Below are 24,263 nucleotides of genomic sequence, written 5' to 3' on the forward strand. Positions count from 1 at the left end.
GTAACAAAAGGTTTCTCTGGTGCCTATGATACCCAATATATTAACTTACTTAAAATGTTTTCTCTCTAAGGGTTGCTTCCACAAGTCCGAACAGTCAGGCCAATAAAATGAATACCATCGTCTACCAGAAGCAGTTTCAGTCGGCAGCTGTGAGAATGACGCAACCATTTCCTCCTCAGTTTGCACCGCAGGTGGGCAGCAGCTGCTATACTGCCAGTGGTCTGAGATTTTCTATCTCCAGCTTATTTCAAATGGAAGAACCCCTGTATGCAGGAATATCTATCAAATATTTCCTTAAATAATTTATAAATCAAATATATATAAACATTCTGTATCTTGCTTTCAGTAACATCTGTGCTCCTAAAGTTGAGAGATTGGACAGCTCTAATGCAGGCAGGTGACCACAGGCTTCTCCGCACAGCTCTTGCTACATTTGAGTGTCAAACATTTAAAGGGAGGGGAAAAGAGTGTCTGAGAGAAGGGTCCCAGTGTGCGGCTTAAAGCAGACATCATCAAGTGCACAATACAACAGGAACGTCTCCTGCGCTGGCTCTGCTGAGAATTGCTTAGGCCGCCACCTCTACTCATTTTATTGGTGCTTGTGCAGAAATTCCTGGTGAATTGTGTGCTGTTCGCCACTTACCTGAAATGCAGCTGTAAGGCAGTCTTCCAAACAGTCAGCTACAAATAAAAAATTGAGCATCCGTTAAAAGGGGGAGTACTTTCAGAGTGCTGTTGCTATAAAGTATATGATATGGAGACATGTGGTGTGTACTTTTGATTCTAAAAATGTCTTGTATGTTGCACTTCAAATTTGAGATTGCCAGATTCTGTTTGAAAACATAAACCTATCTGTTGCCAATCCCTGCATCTTGACATATATTTTGAGGAACCCCTTCCCCCTTTTGGTTTTCAAATGTGCTAAGACAATTTTTAAGCACACTTCCTACCTTAAGTCCCCCCCCCTTAGAATTCTCCAAACATGGCCAATCCTAATAGAAAAAATGCACCCACTACAAGGCACTGATTGGTGGCGGAGGCGTGCTCTCTGCAGAGAAGCCACCATGTGATCAGGTTGGCATTATGCTAACAGCTAAATGTCTCTCTTTTTGTTGTTGTTTTTCCCCCACTTAGATCCTCTCTCAGCCTAACCTGGTCCCTCCATTGGTAAGAGCCCCACATACTAACACCTTCCCAGCGCCTGTTCAGAGGCCGCCAGTGGCACTGGCTAGTCAGATGCCACCTCAGATGACCACAGGCCTTATGAGCCACCCTCGTTTGCCACATATGGCCAGGGGTCCTTGTGGATCACTCTCTGGAGTCAGAGGCAATCAGGCCCCGACTGCGATGAAGGCTGAACAAGACATGAAGGTTAGTATTTTTGGATGGCCATGCTGTGTTAACCACAGTTCAGTCTTAACAGCTTGCAAGGCAAAATACTACTATTAAAATGCCTCTCGATCCTTCAGATACCCCTTTCTGCAGTGGCCACAGAGAATATAAACCCAAATATTGATTTCAGGTAGCACATGTTAGCAAAAGCACAATCCCAGGGAATATGATTTCAATGCTTAAGGGTTTGCCTGCTTTTATTGCAGTCCGCTGCCGGGTGGATTGCACCCATTCCCTTTGCCTTTCTCTTATTTTAAATGTACAAAACCATTATTAAATAGCTAGAATCTCCCATCAATAGCTGCATTTCACTGCATGACATTATTTGAAGAGCACTTGGAGACCCTTCTGAATGAAACAAGACACTTTCCTTTCGATGTGAGCTGTGTGGGGATACCATAAGATTAAATGAACTCAGAAATCAATGCACCCAATCAATTGTTAAAAAGGACAGAATTTCCTTATTATTTTCAGTTGTGTACAAGAACAAAAGAGTGGTTCCCTGAGACAATCTACAGGTTTTTTTGTGATTTTCAAATGGTTTGGTCAGTATAATAGGCAATGCCTCTAATAAATGAGTTCTGCTGACTGGCTTGAGGGTGGATGGGAGGAGTGAATATGTTGTTAAGTTTTAATATTAAAATTAAAACTTAGGCAACTTACAAGAAAAAACAGTATCAAATCCCAATAGAACTAAATTACCAAATCAGTAGGACCAGTAAAAACATAACAGACTAATTAAACTAGAATCAGTATAAATTTCCAGTTAAAAACATCTTCAATCACATATTGGAAGGCTTGGGCAAATAAAAATATATTTGCCTGACATTGGATTTGGAGTCCCACATTTTTGACAACACAGTCAAAAAGTCGCCTATCTTGGAGGAGGACCTCTGAGAAAGACTCAAGTGAGAGAAGGTGGTTCTTTAGATAACCTGTCTCCCAGATCATGTAGGGAAAATATACTGCAGATGGTAGTGAACATCCACCTGAATTATTTTGCTCTCATTGCTGTCCTTTTTCTGTCCCAAGGCAAGTAGCAGCTTTCTCAGCCAAAGTTTTCATTATTATATTTGGAGAAAATGTTTAAAAATATATATTTGGCTTGAGGAAGGCTAACAACAGGCATAGGCAAACTCGGCCCTCCAGATGTTTTGGGACTACAGCTCCCATCATCCCTAGCTAACAAGACCATGGTCAGGGATGATGGGAGTTGTAGTCCCAAAACATATGGGAGGGCTGAGTTTGCCTGTGTAGGGCCAACAATAACCAGGTGTAATGATACCTAGAATAAAGCCTTGCCCGTTGCCATGTTACCATCTATCATTTTGTTTAAAAGAAGAAGACATTTTTATACCATGTGGAAAGTTTGTGCTACAAAAAGATACTTTGAATTGTTACAGGCATGCATGCTTTTTCAATTCCAGTTACCATTTCCGATGATAGTGCTCAGGAATCCCATATCCCATTTTGAAAAATTGTGGAAATACACAGTTGAATTGTGAAGAGGAAATGGCACTTTCAGTTGTTGTCCCCCATGCCACCCCTTCTTCTCCTTAATTTCCGGGTCTATACAATGAACTGGATGCCTGTTTCATGGAAGCAGAATCCTTTTCTCTTGAGTAAAATTATTTTCAGGGTCTGATTGTGCAGAATTTTTTATGGTGCTTGTGACTAACTGCAGCTTAATCACACAACCTTTGGGTGGAAGGGTATGAGAAGAGACTTTCCTCTTGGCAAGCCCTGGTGGTATTATAATAATTCTTCTCAGGCGGTTTGCTTGTAATTCTGACTTTTCTTTAAACTCAAACAGTATATTTAAATTTTCTACCTTTTAGTAAAGTCAGCCTAGTGGCTACAGTTCCAAGAAAGTGTTTGCACTATTTATACAAGCATGTGAGAAAAATGGATTTTGACCCTTGCAAAATCACGAATATTACAATGTGCACCCCAATAATCAAAAGTTACTCCTGTGAAAAAAATGTTGCAAATTTTTGCAGATGGAAGATAGCAACAAGTGTGATACATTGAGCTCATGCATATACCATATTTACTCAAATCTAATACCCACCTTTTTTGGCCAAATTGCGTGGCAAAAATTAGGGTGTGCATTAGTTTCTGTGGCGCATTACATCCAAGTAAATAGGGTAGTTTTGCAGGCCATCAGCCTTCTGCAGCTTGACTTCCTCCAGGAGGCTTGTGTTCCCCCCTGCTACCCAAAGTCCACTGGCACCAAGCCACTTTCTCCTGTGTTTTTCTTGCGAGCCAGTGACTCTTGAGCCCTAGCAGTAGAGGGCTGCTTGCACGGAAGAGGCAGCAGTGGGATGCCAATGGTAGGCGCCTGATCCTCAGACATTGTGGTTGCTGCCAAGGTCCCCAAGACCCTCTCACCCCCTGCTGCTGCCACCGCGGCCACCTTCTCCCTCCCTCCCTCCCTCTTGTCAGACGAAACTGCCCCGCCACCAGATTTGCTGCTTCCTCTTTCGGCAGCCTCCTGCTTGCTCAGAGCGCCATGAGCTGCAATCGGCTGTGGCCAACAGTAGCCTTCTCTCACACGCAGACTTCCCTCCTTGCACTCCCAGCCTCAAACAAAACAAAAAAAAAGTGTGAGTGTGTGTGCGTGAGAGAGAAGAAGAAGAAGAAGATCGGTCCCCTCATGCCCCTAAGCCAAGCGAGCCTTCTTCCCCAGTCGTAGAGCAGCTGCCGCTGGCGCTCATCCTTTCCCTTCAAGGCAAAGAAAGCAGCACACAAATCCTGGCTGCTTTGCCTCATCACCCACAGCACATTGCAAAAAGAAGCATCTTTTTTAAAAAAGAAAGAAGGAAATGAACTACTCAGTCTGTGTTCTCTTCCTCCAACCTCCTTAGTTAAAAGGAGGTGGAACGGTCATCCGTAGTGGGCAGCAGCTGCAAAATGCAACACTGCCTGCTCACTAAAGAAAGCGTCTTTTATCTCAATAAGCCAACTCCCAGAAGCCTAAGACCAGGAGAGAGTTGCTAGTCATTCATCCTTACAAACCATGCTTTGGAGAAGCAGAACTTTGTGGGAAATAGTCTTTGAACTTCTATAAGGTTACTTGCAAATTTTTTTTACTGGAAATGAAAAACGAAATAAAGAAGTGCCTCTTCTTAGGGACACCCCAGTTTTTGTCAGTTTTATTGGCAGTGAGGACTGGGGGGAGGCGGTAAACAGCATCCTCCAAGCCCCGTCCTGCTACTCCTAGGGCTGTCCCTATTGGCCGTGAGGGCTGCGGCATCCAAGCTCTAGCCCAGAGAGAAATACACCTATGCATGATTTTGGAAATGCCTTTAAGTAGTTAAATGTCCCCGCTTTTGGCTTCCTCACTAACACACACAGTCTTTCTCTCTCTGCATGTCACTGGAGGCAAGCTGTTCCTTGCCATCAGAGAACATTTGTAGAGGGGAAACATTGAGGGACACTGAAGTCTTAGGTTTGTGTGAACTGTACACTCAAGGTGAGTGTCTCTGCCATCAGTTGTGTAGGCCTGTGTTGTGTTAGTTGTGCTAGAAAATTAGATGTGTTATGAAGGATGATGGACTCAAGGATGATGGACTCAAGGGCATCCTGATCAAATTTGCAGATGACACCAAACTGGGAGGGGTGGCTAACACCCCAGAGGACAGGATCACACTTCAGAACGACCTTGACAGATTAGAGAACTGGGCCAAAACAAACGATGAATTTTAACAGGGAGAAATGTAAAGTATTGCACTTGGGCAAAAAAAATGAGAGGCACAAATACAAGATGGGTGACACCTGGCTTGAGAGCAGTACATGTGAAAAGGATCTAGGAGTCTTGGTTGACCACAAACTTGACATGAGCCAACAGTGTGACGCGGCAGCTAAAAAAGCCAATGCAATTCTGGGCTGCATCAATAGGAGTATAGCATCTAGATCAAGGGAAGTAATAGTGCCACTGTATTCTGCTCTGGTCAGACCACACCTGGAGTACTGTGTCCAGTTCTGGGCACCACAATTCAAGAAGGACACTGACAAACTGGAACGTGTCCAGAGGAGGGCAACCAAAATGGTCAAAGGCCTGGAAACGATGCCTTATGAGGAACGGCTAAGGGAGCTGGGCATGTTTAGCCTGGAGAAGAGGAGGTTAAGGGGTGATATGATAGCCATGTTCAAATATATAAAAGGATGTCACATAGAGGAGGGAGAAAGGTTGTTTTCTGCTGCTCCGGAGAAGCGGACACGGAGCAATGGATCCAAACTACAAGAAAGAAGATTCCACCTAAACATTAGGAAGAACTTCCTGACAGTAAGAGCTGTTCGACAGTGGAATTTGCTGCCAAGGAGTGTGGTGGAGTCTCCTACTTTGGAGGTCTTGAAGCAGAGGCTTGACAACCATATGTCAGGAGTGCTCTGATGGTGTTTCCTGCTTGGCAGGGGGTTGGACTCGATGGCCCTTGTGGTCTCTTCCAACTCTATGATTCTATGAAGGAAAGGGGGTGCAGGGAGAATCCAGAGCTTGTCTGCAGAGTGGAAGGAAAGGAGGACCTTTTTCTGCCTCCCCACTTCCAGCCATTCCCTGAAGACTGGAGAAGGGGCCCACATAAGAATATGAGGAGGGCAGGCAGGGGAAGCATGGCTTTGCTTTTTCGGTCTTCTGATGTGGACGAGACCATATGAAAAATGAACATAAGATTTTAGCTGCTGTTCGTTCATTCATTTTCAGCTTTGTATTCTTGTTATAAAGAGTCCAAATTGTTGTAAACAGTGCACCTTTTGCTGATGCACATTAAATTCGTGAGCAAATACCTTTTTTTGGTTTCAAGGTTTTGAAAATTGAGGTGCGCATTAAATTCAATAGCACGTTAGACTCAGAAATACGGTAGAACTTCTGTACAAGAACATCTGCCACTAAGGAAATCTGACCAAGCCAAAACATGTTTGGTATTTGAAGGGTCTATAGAACTTCACTGAAGAATATTGATTATTTTCTTGATTGCACTGAGTTTTTACACATGCTGACATGCTACTATTATTTATGAAGTCAGCATCTGAAGTTTTTGACTTGTATGCAAAGCTATACTTTTATACTTCTGTTTCCTTGCTTTTAATCTTTGTACAGGTCACATTCCATTCTTAGCACATGCTTGTATAAATTTTGATGACATGTTTTTGGCACTGTAGCCTTTAGGTTGACTTTATAAAAAGGTGGAAATACAGTGTATTCTTTATTGCGTTTTTGGCCTTGACCTTGGTGGTGGTTGTAGCCTTTCTACTTACCACAAACTGGAATGTGTTTGAGCGGAAGAAGCGTGGTCATGGCTTGCGCAAGGGGACTGACCTAAATGTCACTCCGGCTCCTTTTAATTCCTGTAGTACTACTAGTAGGCTCCAGGTTAGGGAGCTGAGTGACAACTCCTAGCAACATCTGGAGAACTGCAGGTTCACTGGATCTCCAGAGAAATTCAAAATGCCAAGCATGAAAAGAAGTGATTTTGTCTTGGCATTCAAACTACATTGTGGAAGAAATTTCAAGGTGTGTGAGTTACTATTGTAGGCACTACCAGGAGAACTTTGAATCCCTCAGATCCTGAACACACAGAATAAGTAGTTTCTTTCAGGCCTGTGCTCTTATTTAACCCACTTTCTTTCTTATTAAGGCAAAGCAGAGAGCAGAAGTCCTTCAGTCAACACAGAGATTCTTCTCTGAACAGCAGCAGGCCAAGCCACCTGGAAGCAAAATGCAGAAAGTGAGTGACGGTGGGAGTAAAGCGGCTGAGGCAATGGCAGACTCCTCCCCAGGAGGAGTATGTCAGGACAAAGTGGCGGAGAAACCAAGCCCTGCACCCACAACAGCCCCCAAGCCTGTTAGAACGGGACCAATCAAACCTCAGGCTATCAAGACAGAGGAAACAAAATCCTAAGTGTTGTGCCCATTTCTTTCAATTGGGGAGTGAAATGCCACTGGCAAAACCTGTAGCCAAAGGGCAAAGCATGTCCCTTTCAAGGCTGTGAATGGCATAAATAGACACAGTTGCTAATTAGCCTTGGCAGACATGAATGGTAACATGCTTTAAAGGTCTGGAGATCTTGGGGCTTGTAGCTTCCAGGCCACCACATGAATTGAGCGTAATCTGTCTGTATAGGGGCACCTGTTTTTCTGAGGATGCAAAATGAAAAATAATGCTGCTGAAGCATGTTATTAACCAGTGGTAAATGCTCTTCTGTTTGCTGTTTCATTTTGAAAAGAAAGGCAGATTGAAGAAGGCTATGCTGGACAGAAATGAAATCGGTTTTATGTTGCTCAGGGTCCTAAGAGGATGCTGTTATTTAATAATGAAACAAGAGAATTTAAGGCAATTGAGAAGTCACACAGAGCAACTTACCCTCACTTTCCCCACCAACACACACTTCATTCTGTGATGCTCTACATCAGATATCCCTAAAAGGCAGGCTATAGCTGCTGCTATGGTTTGATATGGTGCTGAATTAACTGGGGAAGATGCAAATTGACTCCCATGTTCATACCAAAAGTGCAGAGTTTAGAATACTCCCGTTTAGGAGTTGTATTGCCAGTCACATTGAGCTCTGGCTCAGTAGTACTTGGGGGAAGGAATCCTTTGGCCTTCAAACTGTTTTCAGCTTATGTCTGTATAGAGCAACAAGCACGTAACCTGCTGCAAGACAGCATCCTCTGAAACAATGCATTCTTATATCAAAGCTACTCCTTCCTGCTCACTGTGTGCTGGGAAATAGAATCAAGTCAAATAATGCCTTCTTAATTGTATCCTTCTAGTAGTATAGCTGTAGGAGAGTACTGTATGATAACTTCTGTGAATGTAAAATACTCCATACCTGCTTATATGTAGTTGTGACTGTGCTATAGTAGAGCTGTTTTAATGACGTTACTGAAGACTTTTTCAGGCAATGATTGGAAGTTAATAAGAGAGCACCACGTACCATAGCAATTGCAGAATTGACTGTTTTCTCTGAGAATTTCTTCTTCCCCTTCCCAACATTTTTTTGGAACGAAGAGTGAGCTAAAAGTCTAATGTGTATAATTTTGTTCAGATGACAGCAGAAGCTGGAAAAGTCTGTTGCTGCTATTGATGCCTAGTGAAATGCTATTGGTTATCTTTTTATATAAATATTATAATTTGAATTTTTGGAAACTTAGCTGTGATGTCAGCTTTGGGGGAAAGATATCCACTTGTACTGTGAGTTGGCATTGTACAGAAATTAACAGCCATATTGGTCTAGAAATGTTTAAACTTTTTTTTCATTTGTACAGGGGTAACACTGTATTAAATATGTAAGGTCTTATTTACATGGGTTTGATTACAGAAACTAATAAAAAATATTCTCTACATAAAGTGTCTGGGAATGTCATGCTTTGCCACCCACCTCACCTTTAAAGAATGGCCTCTATTGAAGAACTTAGAACACCGTCAGGTTCATATGGAGACAAGTACCCCTTCGGGTTCCCTAATCCCAAGCCAAAAAAACACTTTAAAGATTAAAACCGGCACCCTGAATTGAGGCTTGGAAACTAACTAGGACCCAGGGCAGCTGGCATTCTCTGGTTGCTTCTGAGGCAGCTGGAGGAGAATGTCCTGAGTTAAGTCTGCATTGCAGGTGCTAAAGTTGGAAGTGTTGCTTGGCTACCTAGAATAGGAGTTTGGGTTGAAAGCAGCACCTGGCACCTTCTTTAATGTATCAGAGTTATAATGTGCTAGTTAGATACAAACCGAGCAGTTTAGTACAATTTCAGACTGAGCTGAAAACAATAAGGGGAAACTGCTGAAGATGGAAGTTACTCATCTCTTTCAAGATCGAACTCTTCAGCTAGAGTTGTTAGATGTGTTCTTGGGCTCTTTTAAGTTGGAAAAGCAGCTTGTGGTTGCTGCACAAAGAAATCTCAGGCTGTACAACGTTCGTTTGGCCTTTGGCCACCGGGAACAAATAGCATTTCAGTTTTAATTTCAGGTTCTTTCCTGTTTGATGTAAAGTTATGAAATGTGGTCCATAAAAAAGCAGCCAGAAAACCAGTCCTCAACATATTGATTAAAAATAGTGGTTCTTAACTCACAACAACTTGCACTAATTTGCAGTTACTCGAGAGTCCTGTAGAATAGCTAGATCAGCAAATTTATCCATGATAAATGCTGTAAGAAATCACTATTGCAAGTCAGCTCACCCACCTATATTGTAAGAGAAGGTTCATTCTACAGCTCCAGAATCCATCTCTGCAGCGATGTTGCTCAGACATACAAAGCAAATGAGAGGCATGACAAAAGCCAAGGTCACATGAAGAGAGAGGAAGGAAATATGAAAAGACCAAGAAAGAGGTCTAATGCAATGACCGTTAATTTATGATGCCCTGGAAAGGCCAGCCCTGTTCAAACTTGGCACACATTCCTATTACCCAGAAAAGGCAAGGTAGCTGTCTGGAATAGCAGGTGTGGGAGTCCGGTCAATTTGGGCTAGCTGTTCTACATGAGGTGGAGAACCTTGTTCCCTTGGATACACAGCAACAAGAACTGGTGGCACATTATTAGAGAATCGGTGGCCACCTTCATTTTGCAAATAGCTCGAGGAAACAGGTGATGAGTAAATGATATAATGCATTGGAAGAGAAGGAGCACAGCATCCATGTTGGCATGTGGGGTTCAGACTTCTTGTATCAAGGGAGTAGACAGCGCAGCTTCCAGGTGTTGGTTGATGCTCTGCTAGATCAGTTGCTTTGCACACAGGGTCTTTGGAGTGCGCAGCCCAGCTGCCTACAAGAGGTGATGTGCCACTCCCATCTATCCGACATGTAAGCCACAATGGGGGAGAACAGAGACATCTTTCAGGACAGGTGATGTTTCGCCTTCTTCGTGCACAGGCTGGAGAGCTTGGGTTAATGAGGCTCTGGTCACTGGTGGAAAATACCCAGTTGTCTGAGAGCTGCTGCATGCAGCCCTGTCTGAGACAGCATGGAAGACCTTGGCGAAATGTTGCAGAGTGGCATTGGCATCTGCAGGGTTGTTCCCCTGGCTCAGGAGAGGATGAGTTGTGGACATTTCTGGGGGAAGCAGGAGAGGCATCTGAAAAGCAGGGACTTAATGGAGCCATGCAAAAACATCTCACATCCATCCCTCTGTGCTGCTGGGTGATAGTCTATTGATGCCTGACCTGTGGAGTGGGAAACGAGTCATTCAAGTGGCTGGAACTTGAGCTTAGCTGCTTTGCCAAAACACAAGTGTTACTTGAGTTAGGCCAGTGCCAAGACACCCTGCCCAGTTTGGCGTACTGAACAGTCACATGCTAGTTTTTATAGCAATTTCTATAGATTTTGTGTGTATATAGTAATTATCTTATTGGAATTTGCACTCACAAATACTCTAGTCAATTCACTTTGCAGATTGGGTACTAACTAAAATTTGGCCAAGCTAGCCCGGGATTTGAACCCCTGTTTCATCAGTGCAAGAGCCTGTCCTCTGCTGTGCCACGCTGTCTCTCCTAAGTCTACCTAAGTAAACCTGCACTGCGTGGCCCCTGCTTCTGGAGACCTGCACAGGAGTCCTTCTGGCAGGCCATGGCTTTGACTCTCAGGGTGATTTCGACCATTTCAGGGCACCCCAAATCTGCAGCCTCTCACAGTATAGGCATATCTGCCTGTTAAATGAAGTTTAGAACCTAAAGTGGATGGTTATGATTACTGTAAATAAAGACATGCTTAACTACTGTAAGTAGAAAACACCTGCTCCAAAGACAGCAAATTGGAGTAGGATACAGTTCTCACGTCCAATTGCCTTTCTGCTGAGGATATCTCTCAAACCAGGCACAGTACAGACACATCCTTGTATTCAGAACCCTCCCTGGATTTGTCCCTTGCCCCTTTCTCCATACCCTCTCATCCAAAACAATTTATCCAGCTCCATCCTGAGACATCTGCAAGGCTCTTTTGTCCCTTGTGACTAGAAGTCCCCTTGTTCTCTTCCTTCAAATCCCTCTTCAAAACTTGTTTCCATGGGGCCTTTGGTCAAACACATTGCACACACAAAGAGAGAGAAACTAAACAGAAGGCTGTGTGACTGAACCACTTTACTGTAGTCAAAGCTCAACAGCTTTGCAACACACACACCCCAAAAAAGGCCAACAACTTTAGTGTTCGGATTTTCACTTTTTGAAATATGGCACCCCTAAAACAAATGCACTTGCAAATTGACCCCCAACTCACTGCAGTGTCAAAATTCTGTCACAGGTGGACTGTTGTTGGATGCCCTTTAAATCCACCATCACGTCACGTCACTGTAGTTCAGATGTTAAATTCTATTAACCTCAGCAGAGATGCTTCAGAGCAGGCCTGGTGTCCATCCTGATCCATTATGTGTGGATTTGTCATCAGTGTTTCAATCTGATTGGATAGGTAGGAGTCCTTGATGATGTCACGCTTGTGTAATAAGCCCTCTTAGTTTTTATGAAGGCGTTGCCAGGTTAATTCCATCAGAACAAAAGCATATTGATGCTCTCTTGTTATAGGTATTAAAGGAAGGAGCGTCAGATATCCTAGGGCAGTGAGAATGCTGAGATTCAGAAGAGCCTAGGAGCAAATAGGTGCTGCCAGGCAGATCAGGGATTGGAGGCAAGTGGTAAATACATGGTGTGGGCAGATGAGTAGAAGGACAAATGGCAAAAACTCATCACCGCTAGTAGAAAGGAGCTGCTTCTTTCAAAACCTGTGATGTGGCACAAAGAAGACAACATTCCTGTCTTCATAGGGACACTTAGTTAAGTCAAATGCAGGACAGCAGCACAGTAACTGCCAGAGTATCAAGAGAGTGGCAAGAGCAGGTTTTACAGTGCACACTGTTGACATACGGCATGTGCCAAACGTGTGCAGCCCTCCAAGCGTGTAGGTTCGTGGCAGTGCATCTTGTGCTGGAAGAAATACAGTCAGACTCCAACTTTTCACTCAGTTCCATTCTTTATTGACAGGTCCAAAGCATTAAGGCAGTTTCACTATATACATAAAGTACAGGCTTCCACCAGATCCCCAGCAGGCTTCAAATGCAAAGCATTTGACTCAATGGCCCTTGTGGTCTATTCCAACTCTATGATTCTATGATTCTGAGGACAACTCACAGCATACATACACCACAGAGTTCAATGATTTGTCTGTCCTTTTGCTTGGTCTCTATACGTTCAGATGCCTCTTAGGATATCATCACCAAATTTGACGCAATAGTTCCCAAGGTGGGATGTCAGACTATGTCATTATTTGGATCCTAGGCATGACTTTGAATGAAGATGGCAAACCAAAACATCACTTTGGCATGACTTGGCACATTTTTTGACATAGGTTCAACTGGCACTCTAGTTATCATTGCCAAACTCAGCATGAGGGTTCCTGAGGTTGGGGTGGAGGTGTCTATGTTGATGTCTGGATGCCAAGAGCCATTCTGAATTAATATTGCAGGCTGAAATGTGAGTTTGGTATGACTTCACCCAATTTTTGTTGTTATGGGTCTCAAACCACAAATTGTACTATCCATTTAAAAAGAACCTTTTTTGTTGTTTCTAAAAAGTCCCAGGCACACCCCGTTAGTTTTTTGGGGAAAGGGCTGTATAGCAAAATAGAGTGCCTCAAGAAACATTGCAGAAAAGAAATGACTGCACCGATAAGACTGGTTGGAGGGTTAATTGTTTATTGACTTCCATACAGGAGTCTCCTCCTCCTCCTGCTGCTGCAACCAGCTCCCTTCACCCCTGGTATCCGAGAACACACAGAGAAATGAAACAGGCAGAGGAGAGGTGCCGTGGTGCGCAGATGCAGCCTGACATTGTGTGGGAAAGACCCTGGAGATGAGAAGTCCTGGTGGGCACTGGGAAGGCAGGGACCTTCAGTCCTCGCAACTGACCTCCTGGAAAGAGTTGCTGAGACCACTGGGCAAGAGCTGTGGTTTGTTTCCTTCACTGGCCTCGGATGATTTATTGTTTTGTTGCTGACCTCTTCCTGTCCCCAGCCCTGACCATCAGGGATGATAGGAGCTGCATGTCCAAAAACATCACAGGTTCCCCAGCCTAAATGGAATTTAGACTGCAAGCCTGCAGGCAGGGACTGCTCTGAATTTTTATTCACTTACTGCACTTCTTAGATTTATAATTCTGACAAATTCTACTCCTCTGAAATGTCTCTCAATTGCTTTTACTACACCAGTACACTGGACCCCTGTTTGTTTCTAACACACACAGAAAACTTCAACCTGGAACTTTGACCTGCCAGGAGGAAGCAGTTTAAGACAAGCTTCAGGCAAAAAGAAGTGGCCGAGAAAGGGTTAAGCAGCCCCTTTCCCCACCACAAAGTGGTGCTAAGTTCTCTGCAATGAAGAGGCAGCCACCAGGCTGTTATAGGCAAGCTGGGCTTTACAATGAAGCCAAATATAATAACGGCAACTTTACACTTATGTAATGAATGGGAAGTTCTCCTTCCTAAACTCCACTGAAATGCATAGCAGCTGCACAAGAGCACAGCCACTAAGCACAGGGGTGAGCTTGCACACAGCTCCTGCTCCCTCAGTAGAGCTTGGTCAGGAGAACTTTGGCATGATTTGTGTGCCCCATATTGCAACTAGTCAAAGTAATGGTGGCTATGTGGACTTCCTGCTCCAAGCTTCCCATGGAAATAAGCCTCGCTGGCAGGTGGCATCTCCCCACTCTCCCCAAGTAGATCACATCTTGGAAAGCTTGATATCATAGGCAACCATATTGAAGTTGTCCCAAGCCAAGAGTTTTCTTTCTGTGGGATTGTAATCTACCATGCTGCTGTATCTGTAGCGGTTCTCAAAGCGGATGTTCAGTGGTGCACTCGTTCCTGTCTTAGTGGAGTAGATGAAATTCACAGTGGCCTCAGGGGATGAGTAGCTGCTGATGGTGTACAAGGAGCCACAAATCATGAAGGCGTTTGCCACTGACTGCTTGCGGATGTTGGTTTCCCATGTTTGTTCAATCTCTATGGTCTCTGGGTCCAGTTTAGAAAGCACAATGGCACCCTTTACGTTTTCAGTGCTGTAAATTACCCACAGCCCCATCTCATCAACTGCAAAGTCAATGTCTGTATATCCACCCCATGAGTAGGGAAACTGTCCGTGGTAGCCAGCATTGGGTAGCTCCTTTTGGACCGTAATAACTTCTGTCTTCAGGTCATATTTTGCCATTATTCTAGACTTGCGCATCTGAAAGTAGAGGGAACCCCGATAAACAACAGCTCCAGTGCTCTCCATGGATCGGGGCAGCACATGTACTTTGGAAGGGTGGCCTTTGGTGAACTGATCCACATTGTTGTACTCAAAGACTTGGCGGACATCCGAACCAACGGTATCAACTCTCCAAGTTGTCTCTCGGCTGTAGGGAGAGATGGGTTCTGGGTCCCTCATCCACACGCCATACTTGCCAGCAATGGTCTCTGCCCTGCGGAAGGTCACTGGTTCACCAACCGATATGAGCACTCCACAGCCTGTTCCAGGAAATAAGTAAGCCAGTTACTTCACCCTACAGCAGAATTTGAACTTGAGATTGGGGGGGAGGGGGACTACTCTTCAAATATGCTATTTTACAGTGTGCCCCAATCCAAAGGCATTTTATACATTTGTTTGCTTGCTTCATAAAATATATACACCACTTGATTGTAAAAAATAAAAATCAAGGAAGCTTACAACCCTACTTTAAATCATACAAAAGTTAAAACACTAAAACAGATTAAAATTACCTCAACTTTCTACAAATCTGAGCAGGCTTCTCTAACAGGAATGTTGTAGAAAGGGGATTCCAAAGTGCAGGTGCTGCCACACTCAACAATCACATTCTTACCAATGGGGAAGAGGTGCTACTTGTCAGTTCCACTGATCGAAGCCGTCAAGTGGGAGCATGTGGGGGAAGTTAATCTCGTAGGTAAACTGCTCCCTTAGCATTCAAGGGCTTTATATGCTAATAATACCTTGAATTTGGCCCAGCAGCAAATCGGTAACCAGTGCAGAGCTCTGAGCCAGCTGGGTGTTATGCTGACAAGGCCTCACTCCTCTTGGCAATTGGGCTGAAGAATTCTGCCCCAACTGGGGCCAGACCCACAAAGAGAGCATTTTGCCAACCTCTGGCTGTGCCTCTGTACCAGACGGCTTCCACAGGTGATCACTCTAACTTGGAAGGCAGTCATCTTTTTACCAGTGGAGAGCATGAATGGATGTCTATAGTTGCCTTAGACCAACCTGGGTGGGTTATCTATTAAATGGCTTAATATTTCAAGAATCTCCATGTTTAAATATCATTAAAACAAATACTGGTTTTTAAAAAAAATATATATATTCTACTTTCACGGGCAGCAGCTTTCCAAGGCCTCTTTCTCATTCCTGCTACTTAAAAATGTATGCAAAAGCCTGGATATAAATTCCCCAAAAATACAAAAAATAATAATTAGAGAGTTGGGAAAGGCTGAATCTGGGAATTTCTGCCTCTTGCCGCTGATTATTCTACTTAGCAATAGGATAGAGAATGAGGAATAAGAGATAAGTTCCCCTAGGTTTTGAAACTGCATGAGAAAGCTGTGTCTCAAAATCAAAACCTTTTCATTTTAAAAGTTCTGAATAAATTTGTAGTGGTGTCAGTTGAAGGTGGCTGCCTCTAATTTAGTGAATATCCTTCAATTTTGCTTCCACTTCCACTTCCCCCACAAAAAATGGTTTGGGACTTTGTATATCGGCTTTCTTGTTCTTGTTCTTAAATGGGTGTAACATTTCAACATTTCGTTCTGATGAAGAATAGCCATAATTATTTTCTGGCTATGTGTTCTCCAACTTTCTAAGGAGACTCAAAATCGATGCTGACTCTGATTTTGGGTTCCATGTAGTGTTCCACACACAGGCCAGGTTTGTTTATAAAGGAAGGAAACAGGTAATATATGGGAGTCTGGCAGTCAGAGGTGGTTTTTCAGGACTAGCTGGCACTTCTGAAGGGGCAAACTGACAAGGGAGAGTTTCACTTTGGACTGGTGGAATGCTGGCTGAAAGGGAGGCTGTCCAAAACAAGGTGTTTTGGGCGAGATTCTTTCACTAGTGCTACAAAGATGGGCAGGAGCCAGCATTGAGCAAAGCCAGGGAAACCAGCCCCTGCCCAAGAGAGCTCTGTACCTGATTCTTCCCCCTCTGTGCTGGGGAGGCCAGGCGAGGGGCTTCCCTGAAAGAGGCGGGATGCAGGAACCTCCACCAGCTCCGATTTGAGCTCTTGGTAGTCCAGAGTGTCTGTGTTCCCCTTGGACTCTGCAGAGGAAAGCAGGGAAGGAGAGGGCAGGAAGAAAAATGAACACCCTGAAGGCCAAGGGGACGGAAAGGAGTCGTCTGCCATGAAACAAAGGCTTTCCTGATGATAACATTGTGTGTACAGAATATAGGAAACGAAGAGAAAATTTAGGGGAGCAGCTCCCCTTAGCCCCCCTCCAGCTATAGGCCTACAGGGCTGGGGGAGGAGAGGAGAGAGAAGGGAAGAGAAGTTCTCTGAGCAGTCAAAAGTCCTTGTGGGTCACTGAAGTTATTCAAGGGGAGATTAAATTATGTCAGCTATTTACTGAACATTGCTTCTGATTTGTGAGGCATTGAATCAAACAAGTAGTGTCCTACCACTTTCCTTGGCCAGATTCATTTAAAGCAGTCTTTCTCCGCTTTTAAGGGACTGGCAGTGGGTTCAAGCAACCAATTTATTTCTTACTGCCAAGGTAAGAAAAAGGAGAGGTGAAGCCTTGCTGCTTCCCAAAATGTGGAAGCTCAGAAAGGCCACTTGGTGTTGATGAAATTTTAAGCTTGTGTCCAACATAGCATTAATTTTTTTGTTAGTGCATAAATCCTTGCGCTCATTTAGTGAGGGCACTGGATACCAGCCACTCTCCAAATGCGCTCAGATGTACTTCATCTCTCTCTCCCTCCCTCCCTCCCTCCCTCCCTCCCTCTTGTGTCTTTGTGCCCCCTTGCAATTTTTTTCTGCTATTAATAAATCCCTTATTAGAGATTTCATTCATTTTTGACTTCAATTAAACAAAACCAGCATCGGTTGAAGTTCCAGTGGTTTCATTGAAACTTCAGTTATCCCCCCAACCCCAAATAATAAAAAAATAGAAGTATAGCATTGGAAGGGATCACGAGGGTCATCTAGTCTAACCCCCTGCAATGTGGGCTCAAACCCACAACCCTGAAATTAAGTGTCTTACTGAGCTTCCTGCTTTTCTGGAAACTACCCCCAGAACCAAACAAAAAGGCTAGCTGAGCATCTCTTTTCTTTCTGTAGTCATTGGCAGGTCTCCTAATCTCAGGTACCCTTCCTCCAAGGAGCCATAAGCTTTTTGGCCTGACCCCCCACTACCTTGATGGAAACTGTTGCTCATGAGTAGCATAATTATTTTCCAGCTTGCTGACTGATATGTCCTGAAATGCTAATGATGCTCTACTTTTGCTCCGGAGGCATCCCACTCTAAAAATATTCCCTGACAGACACCAGATCCCAGCTTCTATATTCATTCCACCCCCACCCTCCTATTTCTGCCACCCTGTGATAGGGGCAACAGTGCAAAGGCCTGTAAAAAGCCCAGCCTTGTGCTAAGCAGGTCTGTGCTAAGCAAACCTGGAAAGGGGTCCGTGAGAACCATTTAGCCTCATTCAGATACCTTCTTGAGGTCACCCATGGATTACTCCACCACTGGGGAACATGTCTCAATGGGATGGGCCTTTCTGCAAATCACAGGGCATTTAGCAGCACCAACAGGGTGACACGCTGCTTGCAGGAACATGGGAATGTTCATTGATGCTCCCTGGCATTTCGTCTGTTGAAAGAAGTGGAGACAAGTGGGAAGGGCATGGCTCTGTGCCAGGGACGGGCAAGAAGCACCTAGGCCCCACGATTTCTCATCTCTAAGTAGCCATCACTCACATTTTGTATAGATGTCTGTCATTGCAGTAAACATACTCCATCCAGGACTAGACCAGGAGGTCTGACTGCAGAGGCTCAGGAAGAGTTGAGAAACAGATTGAGCACAAAACAACATGCCATAAAAACCTCAGAAGAAATGCGATTGAGGCTAGGCATGCCTGGTTACCTCCCCTCCCCTCCAGCTCACAAAATGGCATCCCACTGCAGTTGGGAAAGGTCAATTAAAATTACGAAGGGTTTGAAGCTTCCTTCCTTCCTATGAGGAAAGGCTAAAAGACATGCATTTTGATTTAGGAAAAAAGGGTGACTGAGCGGGGGGGGTGCAGCTTTAATTTCTACAGTACCTTGAAGGGAGTCCCTGCTGGGTGCCTCTCCAGCCTGGGGACAGTGGCTGGCTCTCAGCCGCTCCACCTCCCGCATGGTGTTCTGCAACCTCCTTCCCAGCTCATTCCTCTCTTCCTCCAGCCACTTCTTATCCTCTTGCAAGTCAGACTTGTCTTGGAGCAGGTTGCTGATGGTGTACTCCAACCTGCTGACCTGTGCGTCCCTCTGGGCTTGTTCTCTCTTCAGACTCTCTACCTCTTTTTGAAGGAAACTCACCACAGAGAAGGAGGAACTCCTGGCTGCTTGGTTTCCATGCAGCTGGCTGACCAGGGTCTCCAGGAGACTGAGCCTTGCTTTGGAGGCCTCCAGTTCCAGGTGCTGGCTGTTGCTTTCCCTCTGGAGATCCCTGATAATGGCCATCACTTCCCCAGGGTCGGTGCAGCTGGCTTCATTTGCACTGGGGACTGTGAAGGAATAGATGCATCTGCCATCCTGGTTGTTTGCTTTGTGGAGGCGTGCAGTGCTCCCGACTGCTTCCCATACCATCCAAGCTGAGAGCAACCAAGTCGCCAGCTCCTTCATGGCTTCACTGCTGCCTCTAAGCCCACACAGCCTTCCTGAGAAGCACAGTGTGCAAGAAGCATTCACCAGCTCTCACTCACTTGTTCTGAAACTGAGCTCCTAGTGACCTCGATTTTATACAGCTGAGAACCAGGGAGGTGCAGGAGAGGGTCGCTTTGCCAGAAGCTACGGGCGGCAGCAGCAGCACAGACTTAATGGGAATCAATTCTCTTAAAGGGATCGTGTTTCATTTACGATTCCATGGGAATATGAACCCAGTGCCCATTCTTGGGATCCTTATCCTCAACTCATACAAAATGCGTGGAGGCAGATCTGCCGCCCGCCCGTGTGTGTCTGCGGAGGGCATGGCTTTCAGAGTCTGTGCATCCGGCCGTGGGGCGAGTTCAGGTTCAGGGAAGCAACTGCTCTGGAGCAGTGAAGTTTTAAACATTTGCCTGCTAAAGATAGTTGGGATTCCACACCATAAATATGCAACCATTAAACCATTTAGAAATGTGTTATTATGGAAATAAGTACAACAAAATATGATGCTAAGGGTTATGCCCACTCATGATTTAGTCTGGAATGTGAGGCATGGATGTTTTGTTCACTCACTCCTTACAGAGCCTAAGGGTATACACACGATTGCCTACTCCACATCCAGTGTGCTCCCTCTTCTAGTTTTTGAAACTGCATACATATGATGTTAGCCACAATCCATATCCATCCTGTAGTTTCTTTAGGAAAATCTGCCTTTAGATGCATTTTTTCCTCAACCCAACTACAATCCAACTAAATTTTCTTAGCTGAATTCACTTTGTACCTGAACCAGGTTTGAGACAGTCAGAGCAGATGACGGCTTCCTGACTAGGGGTGGGTTGCAGGGGAAGGGAAACCCAAAAAGTCTTATGTGTCAGCTGAAGAAGCCTTCACCCCTCTCTGATGAGGACAGCACTGCAAAGTGCAGTGGGCAGGTTGGGGGGGGGCAAAGACTTTGCTGTATTTCAAGCTGCTGTTTGCATACCCTAAATTTCATTGTTTTCCAGGGTGTTTACACATCTTCCCATAAGTTAACTGTTCATCCCACATTTTTCAATGTACTTCCCTGCCACTTTGCAAAAATTTGTGGCTCCCCATCCCTGGTCATCCCATGGATTTATTGCACTAGGGTGACAGGCACTTAGCTCACTTTAAATGTTCATGTCTAAAGTTCCAACATGCACTTGAATCCCTCCTGCAAAATAGTGACAGTCTGAAGGCACTCTAAATATTGCTATTCAGTGAAAGGAAGAATGTTCCCAAATTCTGTTCCTGAAGCCCACTGAGACTTAGGCTGTTGGCACCTTTTCCCCTCCGCAGAGACGGGGGGCCCTACTGGGAAGGTCCTCCCTTGGAGGCTGATGGATCCAGTGGGATTCCAAATGGCTCTGGGACCTCTGGAACATCTGGATGTTTGCCCCTGAGCACTCTCACCAACTTGGTGGAGCCCGACTGGCCCCCGGTATACTCCAGAGCTTAGGGCGAGGAAACAAGCTGGGAGACGGCTTGAATGCAAGTGGAGGAAAGATCCAAATGAATGCAACCAAACACTGGTAAGAGCTCATTATGGAGCCTCCCTAGTGGCAGGGAAGACAGCAAAATAGCCTCCATGGCATCCTCATCATGTCGTCCGGCAGAACTTTTTCAGACTGGACAGGGCCTTTTACAGGCTGGCCCAGAGGAGGTGGCGGGACCAACAGTAGCTGATGTGAATTGTTTGCAAAACATTTTGAGGATAAAATTGCCTGCATCCACCAAGACCTTGACTCTGCTGTTACAGCAGATGAATCCCATGGGGTGTCCAGAGCACAGTCTAGTCCTCTTGTGCTGGATGAGTTTCAGTAGGTAAGGCTCGAGAATGTGGACAAGGTGCTGGGATCAGTCAGAGCGAGGACTTGCGCTCTAGACCCTTGCCTCTCTTGGCTGATAAAAGCCAGCAGGGAAGGAACAGCGGCTGGGCCAGGGAGGTGATCAATGCCTCTTTACAAGAGGGGTGGTCCCTGCCTGTTTGAAGGAGGCAGTGGTAAAACCACTCCTTAGGAAACCTTCCCTGGACTCAGAAAATCCAACTAACTACTGGCCAGTTGCTAATCTCCCTTTCCTGGGCAGGGTTCTGGAGTGAGTAGTCGCAGACCAGATCCAGGCACTTTGGGAAGAAACTCATTTTCTAGATCTATTTCAATTGGGGTTTAGGCCCGATTTTGGCACAGAAACTGCTTTGGTCACCCTGTATGATGACCTCTGTCGAGACAGAGACAGGGGAAATGTGTCCCTGTTAATTCTCCTCAACCTCTCAGCGGCTTTTGATATCACTGACCATAGTATCCTTCTGGAGCAGCTGTCTGAGTTAGAGATGGGTTGGACCGCTTTGCAGTGGTTCTGGGCCTACTTGAGTGGTCGTTCCCTGAGGGTCAGCCCTGTGGAACCTTCAACGTGGAGTTCCTCAGGGCTCAATCCTATCCCCTATGCTGTTCAACATCTACAGGAAACCACTGGGTGGGGTTATTCGGAGATTTGGAGTACGTTGTCAGCGGTATGCTGATGACACTCAGCTCTGTTTCTCCTTTACATCTGCAGGTGAGGCAGTGGAAATGCCTTGATAATGGACTGGATGAGAGGCAACAAACTTAATCCAGATCAGGCTGAGGCAGTTAGTGGGTGGTTCCCTAGACCGGATGGCTGGAAGGCTGCCTGCTCTTGATGGGGTTACACTTCCGCTGAAGGGGCAGGTTCATAGCTTGGGGGTACACCTGGATCCTTTGCTGTCGCTCAAGGCTCAGGTGGCCTCAGTGGCCCGGAGTGCCTTCCATCAGCTTTGGCTGGTGGCCCAGCTATGCCCCTATCTGGGCAGGGATAGCATAACTACTGTTCTCTATGCTCTGGTAACCTCAGGGTTAGACTAATGCAATGTGTTATACGTAGAGCTGCCTCTGAATATTGTTCAAAAACTTCTGCTAGCGCAGAATTCAGTGCAGAAATATGCTCAAGATGGTTTGAGCATATTTCACTGTTCCTGGTCAGACTGCACTGATTACCAATTAGTTTCCAGGCCCAATTCAAAATGCTGGCTTTGACCTATAAAGCCTTAAACAGCTCAGGACTGCAATACCTCAAAGACTGCTTCGTTCCATATGAACCTACCTGGACCCTGAGATCATCTTCTGAGGTCCTTCTTTGTGTGCCTCCTCCTTGAGAGGTTCGGAGGATTGCAACACAAGAACAGGCCTTCTCTGTAGTGGCTCCCCGTCTGTGGAATGCTCTCCCCAGGGAGGTTTGCCTGGCAGCTTCATTAATACACCTTTAGGTACCAGGCAAAAACGTTCCTTTTTAACCTGACCTTTGGTTGATTAGATTGACATCCTATGCCCTTTTAAAATATCTCCGGGGGGGGGGGTGTTATTGGGTTGTTTTTATTTTTATTATATCTTTTGTGGTTTTATATTTTGATTTTGTTCTGTGAACTGCCCTGAGACCTCCAGGTATAGGGCAATATATAAATTCAACTATTATTATTATTATTAGTTCCCAATTCAAAATCTAGTTCCTGCTAACATAAGGGCCCTGGGCCCAGCGGGCCATGCAGTCGGGGGCCCAGTATAACTACTGTACCTGCCAAGCCTCAAAGCTCTGGGGCCTGAGTTGCATCCTCAACTGAATGGAAGCTATTCAGGGATGTTGAGTGCAAGGCCTGACATGCTTTATTCTGAGCCACTTGGAATTCCAGATATTTCCCTAGAAATCCCATCCATCCCAAAGGCTGCAGTCTGCTAGTCTACCACACTAACCTAAAATGCTGGTTTTGCCTTCGCCTATAACCTCCACACAGCTCCCTAACCAGACACTGCTTGCTACATATCATGTAAATAATCACCTACACAACACACTCCATATGTGATGCACCAATGTTTTCAAGAAGATTATCCACAAAAAATTCAAGTTCTTGCCACACTCACGTCACATCAGTAAATGGTATCACAGAAAGTTTATTGTTAATTTATAGCCAAACCTGCAAGTCCCCATTTGCTAAAATCAGTAGCAGAAACCAGGAATGACATCCAATAAATGAAAAGCTTCTCGTTCTCTTTCTGTCACTCACTCATACACACTCACAAACATAATCTGCCATATATCTATGATTGTATCTTTAGCAGCGTTTCACTGTTATCTTTTTGCTACTCAGTATTCTGATCACAAGAATACCAAATTATACAAATTACAGCAGTGCACAGAATAATCATTTATTATTTCTCTCTTTCCCTTTCAGAAATGGACAGGACTTGGCTGTTTTCACACCAGTCCTTTACTGGGGATATGATCTGCCACACAGCACTTGTCCAAGGCAAAGCGATGGCCGTGGCTCAGTGGCCAAGCTCATGCATGGAGCAGGTAGGATAGTTCCAGGCTCAATCCCTGGAGGCCCCGGTAGGAAGGCTGGGCAAGACCCGTGTCTGGAGACCTTGGAGGGCTTCTGCCAGCCAGAGTGAACAATACTGGACACTATTCAGACTGATATGCTCCCATGGAGGGAGTGTCAACAGGCCACGGACTGGATTGCAATACTAATATGCCACTCTTTCCCAAAGAGGAAAAAGTAAAGAACCAAGGGCTTTTACATTTAGAGGGAACGAACTATGAGGGGTTTAGAGAAGCACTGGGGAACTTTCAGTCCTGGGCCACATTTAGCCAGGCCCACCCTACCTTGGCCCACAAGGCTGTTTTCCCCAAACTATACCCGCCTGCCCTACACCTGACATAACAGGTGGCATCAAGTGTGGGGACAGTGGAGAAGCGGCTGAATGGGCTGTGCAACCAACTTCCTCATGGAGAACAACTTGACCACACAGCCACTCCCTGCAGAAAGCAGGGCTGAAGTCACCCCACACCAGCTGATAAAATTATATTATCATGCGGTGTAGAGAGTGTGAACAGCTTCACATTTTTAAAACAACTTTGTTACATCAGTTCTTAGTATAACTGAAAGTATAGCTCATTGACAGAAGACAAATTCAGAATGT

The 24,263-nt window shown here is 45.1% G+C and overlaps 2 protein-coding genes and 1 long non-coding RNA gene across 15 annotated transcripts in view; 1 reads left to right on the plus strand and 2 right to left on the minus strand.

The window, feature by feature from the left end:
• Window positions 1-8,744, plus strand: part of PRRC2C (proline rich coiled-coil 2C) — an 80,956-nt gene extending 72,212 nt beyond the window's left edge. For 9 of the 13 annotated variants that reach the window (XM_082228986.1, XM_082228995.1, XM_082228991.1 and 6 more), the window contains 3 exons: window positions 71-191; window positions 1,135-1,371; window positions 7,032-8,744. In XM_082228986.1, coding sequence (XP_082085112.1) covers window positions 71-191; window positions 1,135-1,371; window positions 7,032-7,295 — 622 coding nt within the window. In that variant the 3' untranslated portion in view covers window positions 7,296-8,744. The remainder of the gene's footprint in view (window positions 1-70; window positions 192-1,134; window positions 1,372-7,031) is intronic. The other 4 variants (XM_082228987.1, XM_082228988.1, XM_082228989.1 and 1 more) reach the window with 1 other exon arrangement.
• Window positions 7,353-13,828, minus strand: LOC309535735. The gene is made up of 3 exons (XR_014221360.1): window positions 12,495-13,828; window positions 11,597-12,441; window positions 7,353-10,548 (listed from the first exon to the last, which is right to left on the minus strand). It is a non-coding gene; the product is annotated as an uncharacterized lncRNA (long non-coding RNA).
• A 4-nt stretch (window positions 13,829-13,832) lies between these two features.
• On the minus strand, window positions 13,833-20,256 carry MYOC (myocilin). Its single transcript, XM_082229098.1, has 3 exons — window positions 18,669-20,256; window positions 16,539-16,667; window positions 13,833-14,872 (listed from the first exon to the last, which is right to left on the minus strand). The coding sequence occupies exons 1-3, from the start codon at window positions 19,228-19,230 to the stop codon at window positions 14,088-14,090; spliced, it is 1,476 nt and encodes a 491-aa protein (XP_082085224.1). The 5' UTR covers window positions 19,231-20,256; the 3' UTR covers window positions 13,833-14,087.
• Between the last annotated feature and the right edge of the window lie 4,007 nt (window positions 20,257-24,263).

This window comes from Podarcis vaucheri, assembly GCF_965113315.1.
Source record: "Podarcis vaucheri genome assembly, chromosome: 6".
Taxonomy (NCBI): Eukaryota; Metazoa; Chordata; class Lepidosauria; order Squamata; family Lacertidae; genus Podarcis; species Podarcis vaucheri.